Below are 17,640 nucleotides of genomic sequence, written 5' to 3'. Positions count from 1 at the left end.
GATAAAACGTCTTCCATTCTCTAGATGTTTATTGTTCTGTGGTCGTATCTGTCGGTCTTTTCTTTATGACTTCTGGGGTGTGTGACTGGCTCAGGAAGGTCTTCCCCACCCAAATGCAATAAAATTATCTTTGGGGTTTTTCCAAGTACTTCATCTGTTTTAATTTAGTTTAGCTGTTTAATCCTTCTCTGATTTGTGCTAGCGGAAGGATCTAGCTCACTCTTTTTTCTGAACCCGTGGCTGGAGGCCTCATTTCTGTGCTGATGAAGATGCTGACTTCCTATCTGCAAGGCAGTCCATCTTGTCTGCCACCTCATGGCTCTCTCTGCTCCTAATACTGAAGACGTGCATTGTGATGCTCCTAGATTCTACAGTGCATTTTAATATCTTGAAGCATAAACTCTTGTTTTTTCAAAAGTTTTTTCACCTTTCTTATACATTTTCTTTTCTAGATAAATTGTAGGCTCAGATTTTTAAGTTCTATAACAATCCTTTTGGAATGTAGGCTGAGGATGCATTGAACTAAATTTTATAAAAAATTAGCATCTTAATAACATTGATGTTTCCTTCCCATCCCATGTTACATCTATTTGAATAGATTTTCTTTTTTGTCCTTCAGTAAAGTTTTCTTGTTTTTTTTTCTGTGGATCTTCTATATTTTATTAATAAGTTCACTCTAACTCTTAAATGTGTATTATCTTTGTTGCTATCTTGAGGGTTTTTTTTTTTTTTTTTTCAATCCAATTTTTTAAGTTAGTGTTTGCCACAGAGCCGGGGGATTCTAAAGTATCTATAATTTTAATAATGGTAAGTTTCTGGAATTGGGAGAATTTGTTTTACATTAATTACATTTATTATGAAGGGTGGAGAGGGCTTTGTGAAGAACTGTTATTAAAACAATTTACACTTTATAACCAATGGGGTCTTAAATTCTAGAAGATACAGTACATGTACATAGAATTGAGATGCTGCCTGGCCTCCTAGCTCTTTGGCAACCTAAGCACACCTTTCAGTGAAGTTTCAGTTCCAGAGTCTTCATCATGAGTTAAGCAAATTCTAGACCCCCTCGGCGTCTAGCTCCTGCATCTACTCATGTTACCTGAGGGTCGCTGAACCAGTCAAACCCCAAACCCAGCCGCTTCTGTGTACTTGTAGGACATCAGGCACACCAAACCTTTTCTGATGTACGCAGCAGATTGGAGATCTTGGGGAGGGATTCCGTCCCCTCGTGGCCAGGTGGCCCCTGCCCCTCCCTCTCTCTACCCCAGTCTCTCACTATCCTCTTACGCCTCCAGATCAGGACAGAGAGTTGGGAATTCACCTTGGGCCTCAGTCCCCACATTAAGCCAAGTACAGCGCATATACGTGCTAAATCGCTTCAGTTGGGTCTGACTCTTTGCAATCTCATGGACTGTAGTCGGCCAGGCTCCTCTGTCAGGATTCTCCAAGTAAGAATACTGGAGTGGGTTGCCACACCCTCCTCCAGGGGATCCTCCTGACCCAGGGATTGAACCTGTGTCTCTTAAGTTTCCTGTTTTGACGAGAGTATTCTGTACCACTAATGCCACCTGGAAATTGCAAGCCAAATGTGGTATTACCTTCTAAAAATGCTGAGTATTTCCCCTGGAGGGAGTGAACCATAATGAATAAAAGTTTTTCTAGTCTGTTACATACCAATAAAGACAATATATTTGAATATATTCTGTTTATGGCTAGTGACTATGATAGGAAAAGCTGGAAAAATAGGTTTATGATTTCATTGTGTATCAAGCAAAGCAGAGAACAACTGAAGAAGTATCTGTAATTCTCTATGTATCCATAGAGTCAGCTGAAACTTAAAGATATTCTAAGTTCTTGCGAGACAAAAATTAAATAATGTTATTCCCATCAGTTTAGTTGCTCAGTTGTGTCCAACTTTTTGCAACCCCATGGACTGCAGCATGCCTGGCTTCCCTGTCCATCACGAACTCCTGGAGATTGTTCAAACTCATGTCCATTGAGTCGGTGATGTCATCCAACCATCCCATCCTCTGTCGTCCCCTTCTCTTCCTGCCTTCAATCTTTCCCAGCATCAGGGTCTTTTCCAATGAGTCAGTTCTTCGCATCAGGTGGCCAAAGTATTGGAGTTTCAGCTTCAGCATCAGTCCTTCCAATGAATATTCAGGACTCATTTCCTTTAGGATTGACAGGTTGGATCTCCTTGCAGTCCAAGGAACTCTCAAGAGTCTTCTCTAACACCACAGTTCAAAAGCATCAATTCTTCCACACTCAGCTTTCTTTATAGTCCAACACTCACATCCATACATGACTGCTGGAAAAACCTAGATGGACTAGACGGACCTTTGTTGGCAAATTAATGTCTCTTCTTTTTAATATGCTGTTTAGGTTGGTCATAGCTTTTCTTTAAAGGAGCAAGTGTTTTTTAATTTCATGGCTGCAGTCACCATCTGCAGTGATTTTGGAGCCCCAAAAATAAAGTCTGTCACTGTTTCCATTGTTTCGCCATCTATTTGCCATGAAGTGATGAGACTGGATGCCATGATCTTAGTTTTCTGAATGTTGAGTTTTAAGCCAACTTTTTCACTCTCCTCTTCCACTTTCATCAAGAGGTTCTTTAATTCCTCTTTGCTTTCTGCCATAAGGGTGGTGTCATCTGTGTATCAGAAGTTCTTGATATTTCTCCTGGAAATCTTGATTCCAGCTTGTGCTTCATCCAGTGTGGCATTTCACATGATGTACTTTGCATATAAGTTAAATAAATAGGGTGGCAATATACAGCCTTGACATACTCCTTTCTAGTTCTAACTGTTGCTTCTTTACCTGCATACAGGTTTCTCAGGAGACAGGTACGGTGTTCTGGTAGTCCCACCTGTTTAAGAATTTTCCATAGTTTGTTGTGATCCACACAAACTGTTGTGATCCACCAATTTGTTGTTTGATCTACAGTCAAAGGCTTTGGTGTAGTCAATAAGTAGATGTTTTTCCGTAACTCTCTTGCTTTTTCTATGATCTCACAGATATTGACAATTTGATCTCTGGTTCCTCTGGTTTTTCTAAATCCAGTGTGAATATCTGGAAGTTCACAGTTCACGTACTGTTGAAGCCTGGCTTGGAGAATTTTGAACATTACTTTGTTAGTGTGTGAGATGAGTGAATTCCATGGACAGAGGAGCCTGGTGGGTACAGTACATGGGGTCACAAAGAGTTGGACACGACTGAGTGACTAACACTTCACTTCTCCTGATCATTCTTTGGCATTGCCTTTATTTGGGATTGGAATGAAAACTGACCTTTTCCAGTCTGTGGCCACTGCTGAGTTTTCCAAATTTGCTGGAATATTGAGTGCAACACTTTCATAGCATCATCTTTTAGGATATGAAATAGCTCAACTGGAGTTCCATCACTTCCACTATCTGTGTTCGTAGTTATCACACCATTGTGTGATATCTGGGTCATGAAGATCTTTTTTGTTTAGTTCTTCTGTGTATTCTTGCCATCTCTTAATACTTCCTGTTTCTGTTGGGTCCATACCATTTCTGTCCTTTATTGAGCCCATCTTTGCATGAAATGTTCCCTGGGTATCTCTAATTTTCTTGAAGAGATCTCTAGTCTTCCCCATTCTATTGTTTTCCTCTATTTTTTTGCATTATTTTTTCCTATAAGTTTTAGTATTTTTGAATGTAAACATTTTGTAAATAGCATTGGCCCTGAAATTTTTGGCTTTAGAGAATTGGATAGTTGGTGATAAATTATTTGAAGACAAACCATAGGGAGAAACCACCATATGTATTCAGATCATTCTACTGTGCTATGTTTATATCTGTTCTAAGTACACCTAGCTTAAGACTGTATATAAAATGAAAATTCTGAATCAGTTTGTTGTGTTTCTTACTTTGAATCTTCAAATTTCACTGTTAACTTTTTAGCACATGTGATCTTCTTGATAAATGTGGTAGCATGTACGTTAAAAGCATTAATCTACAGTTGATATCTTCTGTTTCTTTCATATATTCGTTAATGAGTAGAGTTGCCTGGAAAATGAGGTATTTTGATAAGATTTTCTTCCCTCCCAAATAATGATAGCCTATTTTACTCACTCAGTAGCTGGAATGATGTACTTCCTTTCCATCTTCATTCTTGGTCATATAATGACACTATTTACTAATTCATTTGGGGCATAAAATGTAGTCCTCTCTTCCCTGCTAAGAAAAAGTGTAATAGAGCCAGTTAACACAGATCTCATTAAGTGAGAGGTGGGAAAGACAGCAGAGAAAATCAAGACATAAAGAGGCCTAACATTCCATATAAATACTTCGTATTGAGCTGCATGGTGATGCCATTGTGATGGTACTCCATGCTGTACTTCTTACCTCTCGGCTGCAACTCAATTATGCCAGAAAGTGGTGTGCCATGAAAAAGCACAGACGACACAGTTGTCTCAATAACTTCTTCATCCTGAACCAGAGACCTCCCAGGTCTGCAAGCTGTAACTGAGACAGCTCACCCTGCCTGTTGTGACGACAACGTGGGACTGTCCCCTGTTTCCATGACTGTAATAGGGCATAGGTATTGCCAGTGGACAGTATACTTGTTTTCCTTACAGTAGAATTATGTGTTCTTCAAAGCACTGTGGCTTTATGAATTTTCATATGGGAAACTGAAGCTCAGTGCCTTTGATGAAAGACTTAGTCAGAGGGATGAGTTACCCCGAAAACAAGCTGGTGCTTACAGAATAAAATGCTGCCAGGTTCGTGTTCCTTAAAACAAACTGCTTTCATCTTTAGCACAAGTCAGTGATACTGGCGGAAGGGTGTTAATGTGTCTTCCTATGAAATGAGTAATTCCTGCAGTTTGACAGTTTCTTTAGTTAGTATCAGATTTGCTATGGCCCTGTATCTATTAGCTGTAGATGGACATGTTTGAGAATTTAGTGTTTTTCCACACAATGAGGGAAAGCTTCTGCTCGGAGATTTTCAGAACCCTGGGATGCCTCTCTATACAGTACATATGATTTCTGTTCTGTGTGAGTGGAAGTTGAAGAAATAATTAGAGAAACAGTAAAACTTGTTAGGCCTATGGTTCTGTGCCCCTATCAGCTAATTCCTTCTCTTTCTCAGTCATATAATACAGTACGCTTTTCAGAAATGCTTAGACCAAGATAAAATCAGCCTCAGTTCACATCAGTTCAGTTCAGTTGCTCAGTTGTGTCCGACTCTTTGCAACCCCATGGACTGCACCACACCAGGTTTCCCTATCTGTCACCAACTCCTGGAGCTTGCTCAAACTCATGTCCATCGAGTCGGTGTTGCCATCCACCCATCTCATCCTCTGTCATCCCCTTCTCCTCCTGCCTTCAATCTTACCCAGCTTTTCCAATGAGTCAGCTCTTTGCATCAGGTGGCCAGAGTATTGGAGCTTCTCCCTGGGTGGCTGTTGCGGTAGTAGTTTTTATTTTTGTCATATGTCTAATCTTTCAGGTATATCCTCATACAGATTTATCTCTAGCCATGTTTTAAACATAAGTTTCAATTTTTTAAAATTCTGTCTGAGATCTTAGGCCATTAATTACTGATATTTTGTTGTTGTTTATTAATCTTACCAAATTAACTATCTGTTCTCCTTATTTTAGTTAGCATCAGCAGGTGGAATATTTGAAAGGAAAATATTATATCCTCTTCAGGTTCTGATTGTTTAAGAAAATTATCTGAGTGCTTTTTAAAAACAGAGCTGTGATGACACTGATTATAAACTATATTACTCCTTCATAAAATTAACCGCCGTGTTTTGAATTGCAGGATCTCCAAAGGTGGGTAAATGGTGCTAATGAGCATGGCTTTGTCCTGGTGTCTTTTGGAGCTGGCGTCAAGTATCTGTCAGAAGACATTGCTACCAAACTGGCCGGAGCTCTGGGGAGATTGCCCCAAAAAGTGATTTGGAGGTAAAGTAATAATATAGATTGTTTCTTCACCACTGATTTTCTGTATCCTCTTGCTTAGTCCACGGGTATAAATAACCACAACACACTGATACCCTGGCAACATTAGCAAGATGCCCTGAGTTTTCATTTTGTTTCTTAATGTGTTGAAATCTAGGGATTAATTTATATAATACTCTTTAATATATAAATTAACATATTAATTTATATATTATTATTATATAATATTAAATATAAATTAAATTATATGATTATAATTTATATTTATAAATATAATAATGTACATAATACCCTTTAATATATATTAAATGTTAATATATAAAATTTACATAATTTATATAATGCTTTCATTTTGTTTCTTAGTGTGTTAAAATCTAGGGATTAATTTATACAATACTCTGTGATGGAGAGAGGCATCTAGTCTATAGCATAAAAAGAAGATACAGTGCATAGTGATGTGTCCTTATTGATGTGCATTTTTATGTTACTCTCATTTTTGTTGTTCAGTTGCTCAGTCATGTCCAACTCTCTGCAACCCCATGGACCCTTCCGTTATTTATGATCATTTAAAAACATATAGTTGCGTGCATTTCTGTGTGTGTGGGTTAGTCGCTCAGTTGTGCCCAACTCTTTGCACCCCCGTGGACTGCAGTCCACAAGGCTCCTCTGTCCATAGGATTGTCCAGACAAGAATAGTGGAGTGGGTTGCCATTCTTTTCTTCAAAGGATCTTCCTGACCCAGGGATTGAACCCAGGTCTCCTGCATTGCAGGCAGATACTGTCTGAGCCACCAGAGAAGCCATTTCTATATATTGCTTCAAATTAGTGTTGGAATGAGATTAAAAGCTGATAGATGAATGATTAAATAGGTAAAATGTTTCATGGAACCTTTGGGCTCCCACTTTGTTTATAAATGCTTTTGATTCCTTTCATCCCAGAGACCAGGCCTTAAAAAAGACAGTGACTTGCCAGTTAGTGCTGGTCAAAACAGACCCCTCTTCTTTTGGGAGGCACGGCCAACACCTGTCTGTCTCTGGAATTTTTTTTTTTTAATTATTTACCTATTTTTATTTTTGGTTTCGCTGGGTCTTCATTGCTGCTCTCCGGCATTCTCTAGTTGCAGCAAGCAGGGGCAACTCTTCATTGTGGTGTTCGGGCTTCTCATTGTGGGGGCTTCTGTTTTTGGGGAGTGCCCATGGGCTCTAGGGCACACGGGCTTCAGTAGTTGTGGCACTTGGGCTCAGTACATGTGGTTCCCAGGCTCAACAGCCAAAGGCTCAGCAGTTGTGTCGAATGGGCTTTGTTGTGCCGTAGCATGTAGAGTCTTCCTGGACCAGGGATTGAACCCATGTCCCCAACACTGGCAAGTGGATTCTTAATCCACTGAACCACTGGGGCAGTCTGGTCTCTGGAATTTCTAACCCAGTGTCTAAACTTGGCCCTGAGCACTTACTTAGTACGTATTTATTTAGTACCTGCCCCTACCATTGAGCGTTAGGGATACAGAAGTGAACAAGGTCAGCCCCATGGTGTCAAACCTTTACAAGTATGCTGTAAGGAATATGGTTTTCTCCCTTGTACAGACTGTGGGAGAATTAGTTCCCACTTCTGGTGCAGCTTGGATGGGAAAGAATCTGCCTGCAATATGGGAGAACCGGGTTCAATCCCTGGGTCAGGAAGATCCCCTGGAGAAGGACATGGCAACCTACTCCCCTATTCTTGCTTGGAGAATCCCATGGACAGAGGCTGCAATTGATGGGGTTAGAAAGAGTTGATACGACTGAGGGGCTAACACTTTTCCTTTTCTCCCGGCTAAGCTATGAAGTGGATGTTGGGTTTCCTATGTTAGGCTTAACCCAGATAGTGCCCCTTCTGTTAATTATCTGGGCTGGTTTGTATCAGCCTATTTCAGGCTCTTGCCTTTCTCTCAATTGATGAGCACTTTATGGTTTGTGTTTCAAAGACCCAGGCAGGAAACAGCCTGCATCTTTACCCTACAGTACCATCCCTGGGGCTCAGTCTGAGAGGAGTACTTCTTGCATTCTCCTAGTTCTCGAGCCTTTCCTCGGGTTCTGGGTGTCCAGATGGGAAGTGGGGACCGCCCACTGGTGGCCCTCCCTGCCTTCCTCTCTCACCTTCTGGATGCTGGTAGAAAGTTGACTTTCTAGCAGAGGTTCATGTGGTTGCTATTTTCCTCAGCTCTGTGAGAATCGCTGAAGGAACATGGATCTCAATATAATCCAGAATGTTTCATATTTGTCCCTCAATCAGTGAAAATGTGAAAAAGTAACTAAAATTTTTGTTGTTATTGAAGCATGGCTTCTCTCTTATCAACAAAAGATCATGTAACGTTTATTTTAAACCTGAAAGTTTAACCAGACAGTTCATACCAAGAGTTCAACTTTGATTCTTTGAAACATTCATTGTCTGGTGTACATTTCAGATTTTCTGGAACCAAACCAAAGAATCTGGGAAACAACACCAGGCTCATAGAATGGTTACCACAAAATGACCTGCTTGGTAAGTCAATGACCCATGGGTGCTTACTTGGCTTTTTGATTTTAATTGTGTAAATGTGAATTTTACACTTGACTAGCTTATATAGTATATGTGTGGTTTATAATAGAATCATTATATTATCTTGAGTGCTAAGTCCTAGATTTCAGACCAAGTCAGATCTTCAGTTATTGGCAAATCATTTTAAAGAGTAATCATTTAGGCCTAAAATGATGAGACCAGTCACAAATTTTGATTTTCTGAAAAATATACTTAAAACTGCATAAACTAGTAGGAGTAAAGCTATACCTAGTTAGACTGATCAGTTAAAAGTAGTCAAATTAAAAACAGTGAAAATTTAGATTTGTATTATACTTTTACTATAGCTGTATCTAAGAAACCAGAGAAAGTTGAAGTTACTCATTTGTTTGAAACCACAGTCAAGCAGAAAGCCAAAAAACAGTCAATTTATTTCAACTTTATTTGAATTGTCTGACTAAATTTACCCCTAAATCACTGGGAAATTTTGAATACTTTATTTCTTTCGATTTATTTATTTATTGGGGTTCTGATCCTCAACTCAAAATTAAAATGCAAATTATATGCATATCTCAAGATTTGAATATAAACAATTTAATTCTCTTTGATGAGCAGAGATAGTAAAATGTAAGTTGCTTTATTCATTAAATCTCTAGGAAAACATAATGCCATGTTATCCTTTAAGATATTACTTCCTAAGGAAGTTATAAAAAATGTTATTTTTTTGGCAATATCAACTCATTTATTTGTTCAATAGTACTAATCTTAACAGATTATGTGAAAGTAGGTGAAAGTTACATTCTTAAAAATAGACTTTTGGAGAGTATCTTTTAGAAGCTAAATGGACCCTCTAAAACCATGCAAATTGAATTTTGTAACTATTACAAATAGTTGTGAAAAGAAGAGAAGTGAAAAGCAAAGGAGAAAAGGAAAGATATAAGCATCTGAATGCAGAGTTCCAAAGAATAGCAAGAAGAGATAAGAAAGCCTTCCTCAGCGATCAATGCAAAGAAATAGAGGAAAACAAGAGAATGTGAAAGACTACAGATCTCTTCAAGAAAATTAGAGATACCAAGGGAACATTTCATGCAAAGATGGGCTCTATAAAGGACAGAAATGGTATGGACCTAACAGAAGCAGAAGATATTAAGAAGAGGTGGCAGGAATACACAGAAGAACTGTACAAAAAAGATCTTCATGACCCAGATAATCACGATGGTGTGATCATTCACCTAGAGCCAGACATCCTGGAATGTGAAGTCAGGTGGGCCTTAGAAAGCATCACTATGAACAAAGCTAGTGGAGGTGATGGAATTCCAGTTGAGCTATTTCAAATCCTGAAAGATGATGCTGTGAAAGTGCTGCACTCAATATGCCAGCAAATTTGGAAAACTCAGCAGTGGCCACAGGACTGGAAAAGGTCAGTTTTCATTCCAATCCCAAAGAAAGGCAATGCCAAAGAATGCTCAAACTACCACACAATTGCACTCATTTCACATGCTAGTAAAGTAATGCTCAAAATTCTCAAAACCAGGCTTCAGCAATACGTGAACTGTGAACTTCCAGATGTTCAAGCTGGTTTTAGAAAAGGCAGAGGAACCAGAGATCAAATTGCCAACATCCACTGGATCATTGAAAAAGCAAGAGAGTTCCAGAAAAACATCTATTTCTGCTTTATTGACTATGCCAAAGCCTTTGACTGTATGGATCACAATACACTGGAAAATTCTGAAAGAGATGGGAATACCAGACCACCTGACCTGCCTCTTCAGAAATCTGTATGCAGGTCAGGAGGCAACAGTTAGAACTGGACATGGAACAACAGACTGGTTCCAGATAGGAAAAGGAGTATGTCAAGGCTGTATATTGTCACCCTGCTTGTTTAACTTATATGCAGAGTACATCATGAGAAATGCTGGGCTGGAAGAAGCACAAGCTGGAATCAAGATTGCCAGGAGAAATATCAATAACCTCAGATATGCAGATGACACCACCCTTATGGCAGAAAAGTGAAGAGGAACTCAAAAGCCTGTTGATGAAAGTGAAAGAGGAGAGTGAAAATTTGGCCTAAAGCTCAACATTCAGAAAACGAAGATCATGGCATCTGGTCCCATCACTTCATGGGAAATAGATGGGGAAACAGTGGAAACAGTGTCAGACTTTATTTTTGGGGGCTCCAAAATCACTGCAGATGGTGACTGCAGCCATGAAATTAAAAGACGCTTACTCCTTGGAAGAAAAGTTATGAGCAAACTGGATAGCATATTGAAAAGCAGAGACATTACTTTGCCAACAAAGGTCTGTCTAGTCAAGGCTATGGTTTTTCCAGTGGTCTTGTATGGATGTGAGTTGGACTATGAAGAAAGCTGAGCATCAAAGAATTGATGCTTTTGAACTGTGGTGTTGGAGAAGACTCTTGAGAGTCCCTTGGACTGCAAGGAGATCCAACCAGTCCATTCTAAAGGAGATCAGTCCTGGGTGTTCTTTGGAAGGAATGATGCTAAAGCTGAAACTCCAGTACTTTGACCACCTCATGTGAAGCGTTGACTCATTGGAAAAGACTGTGATGCTGGGAGGGATTGGGGGCAGGAGGAGAAGGGGATGACAGAGGATGAGATGGCTGGATGGCATCACCGACTCGATGGACGTGAGTCTGAGTGAACTCCGGGAGTTGGTGATGGACAGGGAGGCCTGGCGTGCTGCAATTCATGGGGTTGCAAAGAGTTGGACACGACTGAGTGACTGAACTAAACTGAACTGAACTATAAAACAGTAAATATAAATAATTCCTTTTCATCTAATTTATTATAAATATTATTCTATAAATTATAAAAATTATGGGAAAAAAAGGCAATTTACCTTTTTTGATATTTGCATTTTTTTCTGTTTCTTATCTTTACTGTTATGATGTCAGATGCCGTAGAAAGTAGGAAGGAAGCAGGAAATTTAAATATCTCCACTTCTTGACCCTCAGCCATCTCACTGCAACAGCAGACAGTGCTATCTGGGATCATCGGAATTGGTTTCATGCCATTTTTTTCTCTGAGGCTATACAGCAGGGTGTAGCTGCTCCCAGAGGGCCTCCCAATTTTGCAGCTCCTCCAGGTTCCTCAGAATCTCAGCTCTCCGCCTTTACTGAGATTAGTATCCTTTTCAACTCCAGCAATGACCTCTGTGCATCCTCTGCTGGTTTCTGACTTTGTTCAGAAGATTCCTCCAGGAACAGAAGCAGGAACCAAATCAGGGTCCCCTCCTCTCTCAGTGCACTCCCCTTGCTCTCCACACACCAATCCTCTTTACTTTTTCACAGCTGGCCTTGCTGGTGGTCAGGTTTCACTCGAAGAAAAAGAGTTCTACTGCTGAAAAGAAAGTTTGAAATCCACTGCGAGGGCAGATTCCTTAGTTGGGCTGAGTTGAGAGGCCCCTTGTGGGTCAGGGCAAGAGACACAGTGACCAGCCTGCTAGATGTTGGGGGCAGAGAGTCCTGGAGCCCCACTGAGACCTAGGTTCATATGTGACGTGTGTTTATTTTAAATGCTCAAGAGGGAGGAGCTAAGATGGCAGAGGAATAGGACGGGGAGACCACTTTCTCCCCCACAAAGTCATCAAAAGAACATTTAAACGCCGAGTAAATTCCACAAAACAACTTATGAATGCCGGCAGAGGACATCAGGCACCCAGAAAAGCAACCCATTGTCTTCGAAAGGAGGTAGGAAAAAATATAAAAGACAAAGAGACAAAAGAGTGAGGGATGGAGCTCTGTCCCAGGAAAGGAGTCTTAAAAAGAGAGGTTTCCAAACACCAGGAAACACTCTCGCTGCCGAGTCTGTGCTGAGCTTTGGAAGCACAGAGGGCAACATAACAGGGAGGAAAAATAAATAAACAATTAAAACCCACAGATTAAGAGCCCAAGAGTAACTCCCCCAGAGGAGAAGCAGTGCAGACGCCTGCACCTGCCACTAGCAAGCGGGGGCTGGGTAGGGAGGCGCTGCGTGGGCTGCAACTCAGAGTAAGGATCTGGCCTTAATGCCCCGAGCGCTATCTGAGCGAACTAATTTGGGCTAGCAAACCAGACTGTGGGATAACTACCACGCAAAAAGCCAGCCCTAACCTAAGACACCTCCAGACCTGCGCACGGAACAAAGGACTGAACAGAGATAGCGGGCTGCAGACCATCCCCCTCCGGTGACAGGCAGCCAGAGCTGGAATGGGGCAATCGCAGTGCCAGAGAGACATTGTCTACAAAACTGTAAGCAGGCTTCTTTGCCAGCTAAGTCTTCTTGGGGTTCTGGACGGTCAACATCCGCCTGAGAAGGTGCGCCGGTTGTACACCCAGAAAACCAAGTGGTGGGGAGGCGATAAGTCGCAGCAGCTGCGCTCACCAAACACCTCAATCACCTGAGCTGCTCGGACCTGGGAAGGGCGCAAAATGCAGGCCCAACTAAGTCTGCGCCTCTGAGGACTACCCGAGTGCTTGAACCTGAGCGGCGTAGACCTGGGAGGTGCAAGCAGCCCAGGGCCGGCCACGGATGGTTCCCAGTGGAGCAACCTAGAGCCTGAGCAGTGTGGGCAGGGAGGCTACAGGCGCGTGAGCGGGGGCAGGCCCAGTATGGCTGAGGCAGTGCGAGCACACGCCAGTGTTATTTGTTTGCGATGTCCCTCCCTCCCCACAGCGCGACTGAATAAGTGAGCCTAAAAAAAAAAAAAAAAAAGTGTCCACCACCGCCCCCTTTGTATCAGGGCGGAAATCAGACACTGAAGAGACCAGCAAACAGAAGAAGCTATAACAGAGGGAACCGCCTTGGAAGCGATAGGCAATAGATTAAAACCCTGTCGCTAGTACCGACTACATAGGAAGGGGCCTATAGGTCTTGAGAAATATAAGCCAGACCAAGGAACTAGCCAAAAATGAACTGACCCCACAATACCCACAACACCACCAGAGAAAGTCCTAGATATATTTTTACGATCATTCATTCTTTCCTTTTTTTTTTAAATTTTTAAAAAAATTTTAAGTCCTCTATTACTCCTTTAATTTTCACTTTTATAACCTACTATTACTTTGAAAAAAAAAAAGACCCTATTTTTTTTAAAGCAAACTTCATATATATATATTTTATAATTTTTGTGACCTTGTTTTTTTTTTTTCTTTTTCTCTTTCTTTTTTTCTTCTTTTCTTTAACATTGTATTTTTGAAACTCCAAACTCTACTCTGGATTTTTAATTTTAGCTTTTTGGTATTTGTTATCAGTTTTGTACCTATATATTTTTTATAATTTTTGTGATTTTTTTTTTCTCTCTTTCTTTCTCTTCTTCTTTTCTTTAACACTGTATTTCTGAAATTCCAAACTCTACTCCAGATTTTTAATTTATGCTTTTTGGTATTTGTTATCAATTTTGTACCTATATTTTCTTTATAAATTTTGTGACTTTGTTTTTGTTTGTTTTTTTCCTCTTTCTTTTTCTTCTTCTTTTCTTTAACATTGTATTTTTGAAATTCCAAACTCTACTCTAGATTTTTAATTTTTGCTTTTAGGTATTTGTTACCAATTTTGTACCTTTAAGAACCCAATCTTCTGTACCCATTTTTTTACTTGGGAGTGAGATTACTGGACTCTCCTTTTCCTCCACCAGGTCGCCTGTGTCTCCTCCCTAACCCCTCTCTACTCTACCCAACTCTGTGAATTTCTGTGTGTTCCAGACAGTGGAGAACACTTAGGGAACTGATTACTGGCTGGATTTGTCTCCTTTTCATTTCCCCCTTTTTTCCTCCTGGCCACCTCTGTTTCCTTTCTCCCTCTTCTCTTCTCTGTATAACTCCGTGAACATCTCTGAGCGGTCCAGTTGTGGAGTGCACATAAGGAAGTGATTACTGGCTAGCCTGCTCTGTCCTCTATTGATTCCACCTCATCTCATTTGGGTCACCTCTAACTCCCTCCTCCCTCTTCTCTTCTCCATGTAACACTGTGAACCTCTCTGGGTGACCCTCACTGTGGAGAAACTTTTCATCTTTAACCTAGATGTTTTATCAATGGTGCTGTATAGAAGGAGAAGTTTTGAGACTACTGTAAAAATAAGACCGATAACTGGAAGCAGGAGGCTCAAGTCCAAACCCTGACTCCAGGGAACTCCTGACTCCAGGGAACATTAATTGACAGGTGCTCATCAAACGCCTCCATACCTACACTGAAACCAAGCACCACACAAGGGCCAACAAGTTCCAGGGCAAGACATACCAAGCAAATTCTCCAGCAACACAGGAACAGCCCAGAGCTCTAATACACAGGCTGCCCAAAGTTACTCCAAAACCATAGACATCTCATAACTCATTACTGGACACTTCATTGCACTCCAGAGAGAAGAAATACAGCTCCACCCACCAGAACACCGACACAAGCTTCCCTAACCAAGAAACCTTGACAAGCCACCTGTACAAACCCACACACAGTGAGGAAACACCATAATAAAGAGAACTCCACAAACTGCCAGAATACAGAAAGAACACCCCAAACTCAGCAATTTAAACAAGATGAAGAGACAGAGGAATACCCAGCAGGTAAAGGAACAGGATAAATACCCACCAAACCAAACAAATGAGGAAGAGATAGGGAATCTACCTGATAAAGAATTCCGAATAATGATAGTGAAATTGATCCAAAATCTTGAAATCAAAATGGAATCACAGATAAATAGCCCGGAGACAAGGATTGAGAAGATGCAAGAAAGGTTTAACAAGGACCTAGAAGAAATTAAAAAAGAGTCAATATATAATGAATAATGCAATAAATGAGATCAAAAACACTCTGGAGGCAACAGATAGTAGAATAACAGAGGCAGAAGATAGGATTAGTGAATTAGAAGATAGAATGGTAGAAATAAATGAATCAGAGAGGAAAAAAGAAAAACGATTTAAAAGAAATGAGGACAATCTCAGAGACCTCCAGGACAATATTAAATGCTACAACATTCGAATCATAGGAGTCCCAGAAGAAGAAGACAAAAAGAAAGACCATGAGAAAATACTTGAGGAGATAATAGTTGAAAATTTCCCTAAAATGGTGAAGGAAATAATCACTCAAGTCCAAGAAACCCAGAGAGTCCCAAACCGGATAAACCCAAGGCGAAACACCCCAAGACACATATTAATCAAATTAACAAAGTCAAACACAAAGAACAAATATTAAAAGCAGCAAGGGAAAAACAACAAATAACACACAAGGGAATTCCCATAAGGATAACAGCTGATCTTTCAATAGAAACTCTTCAAGCCAGGAGGAAATGGCAAGACATACCTAAAGTGATGAAAGAAAATAACCTACAGCCCAGATTATTGTACCCAACAAGGATCTCATTCAAATATGAAAGAGAAATCAAAAGCTTTACAGACAAGCAAAAGCTGAGAGAATTCAGCACCACCAAACCAGCTCTCCAACAAATACTAAAGGATATTCTCTAGACAGGAAATACAAAAAGGGTGTATAAATTCGAAACTAAAACAATAAAGTAAATGGCAACGGGATCATACTTATCAATAATTACCTTAAACGTAAATGGGTTGAATGCCCCAACCAGAAGACAAAGACTGGCTGAGTGGATAGAAAAACAAGACCCCTACATATGTTGTGTACAAGAGACCCACCTCAAAACAGGGGACACATACAGACTGAAAGTGAAAGGCTGGAAAAAGATTATCCATGCGAATAGGGACCAAAAGAAAGCAGGAGTAGCAATATTCATATCAGATAAAATAGACTTTAAAACAAAGGCTGTGAAAAGAGACAAAGAAGGTCACTACATAATGATCAAAGGATCAATCCAAGAAGAAGATATAACAATTATATATGCACCCAACATAGGAGCACCGCAATATGTAAGACAAATGCTAACAAGTATGAAAGGAGAAATTAACAATAACACAATAATAGTGGGAGACTTTAATACCCCACTTACACCTATGGATAGATCAACTAAACAGAAAATTAACAAGGAAACACAAACTTTAAACAATACAAAAGACCAGTTAGACCTAATTGATATCTATAGGACATTTCATCCCAAAACAATGAATTTCACCATTTTCTCAAGCGCACACGGAACCTTCTCCAGGATAAATCACATCCTGGGTCATAAATCTAGCCTTGGTAAATTCAAAAAAATTGAAATCATTCCAAGCATCTTTTCTGACCACAATGCAGTAAGATTAGATCTCAATTACAGGAGAAAAACTTAAAAATTCCAACATATGGAGGCTGAACAACACGCTGCTGAATAACCAACAAATCACAGAAGAAATAAAAAAAGAAATCAAAATTTGCATTGAAATAAGTGAAAATGAAAACACAACAACCCAAAACCTGTGGGACACTGTAAAAGCAGTCCTAAGGGGAAAGTTCATAGCAATACAGGCATACCTCAAGAAACAAGAAAAAAGTCAAATAAATAACCTAACTACACCTAAAGCAACTAGAAAAGGAAGAAATGAAGAACCCCAGGGTTAGTAGAAGGAAAGAAATCTTAAAACTTAGAGCAGAAATAAATGCAAAAGAAACAAAAGAGACCATAGCAAAAATCAACAAAGCCCAAAGCTTGTTCTTTGAAAGGATAAATAAAATTGACAAACCATTAGCCAGACTCATCAAGAACAAAGGGAGAAAAATCAAATGAATAAAATTAGAAATGAAAATGGAGAGATCACAACAGACAACACAGAAATACAAAGGATCATAAGAGACTACTATCAGCAATTATATGCCAATAAAATGGACAACGTGGAAGAAATGGACAAATTCTTAGAAAAGTACAACTTTCCAAAACTGGACCAGGAAGAAATAGAAAATCTTAACAGACCCATCACAAGCACGGAAATTGAAACTGTAATCAGAAATCTTCCAGCAAACAAAAGTCCAGGTCCAGACGGCTTCACAGCTGAATTCTACCAAAAATTTAGAGAAGAGCTAACACCTATCCTGCTCAAACTCTTCCAGAAAATTGCAGAGGAAGGTAAACTTCCAAACTCATTCTATGAGGCCACCATCACCCTAATACCAAAACCTGACAAAGATGCCACAAAAAAAGAAAACTACAGGCCAATATCACCGATGAACATAGATGCAAAAATCCTTAACAAAATTCTAGCAATCAGAATCCAACAACACATTAAAAAGATCATA

The 17,640-nt window shown here is 39.9% G+C and overlaps 1 protein-coding gene across 1 annotated transcript in view; it reads left to right on the top strand.

Moving 5' to 3' along the window:
• UGT8 (UDP glycosyltransferase 8) overlaps window positions 1-17,640 on the top strand; it is a 108,897-nt gene that overhangs the window by 83,364 nt on the left and 7,893 nt on the right. The window contains exons 3-4 of the mRNA XM_019962276.2: window positions 5,796-5,938; window positions 8,379-8,455. Of these exons, the coding sequence (XP_019817835.1) occupies window positions 5,796-5,938; window positions 8,379-8,455 (220 nt within the window). The remainder of the gene's footprint in view (window positions 1-5,795; window positions 5,939-8,378; window positions 8,456-17,640) is intronic.

The sequence above is a fragment of the Bos indicus genome, chromosome 6 (assembly GCF_029378745.1).
Source record: "Bos indicus isolate NIAB-ARS_2022 breed Sahiwal x Tharparkar chromosome 6, NIAB-ARS_B.indTharparkar_mat_pri_1.0, whole genome shotgun sequence".
NCBI classification, from domain to species: domain Eukaryota; kingdom Metazoa; phylum Chordata; class Mammalia; order Artiodactyla; family Bovidae; genus Bos; species Bos indicus.
This window is presented reverse-complemented; position numbering and strand designations above follow the sequence as displayed.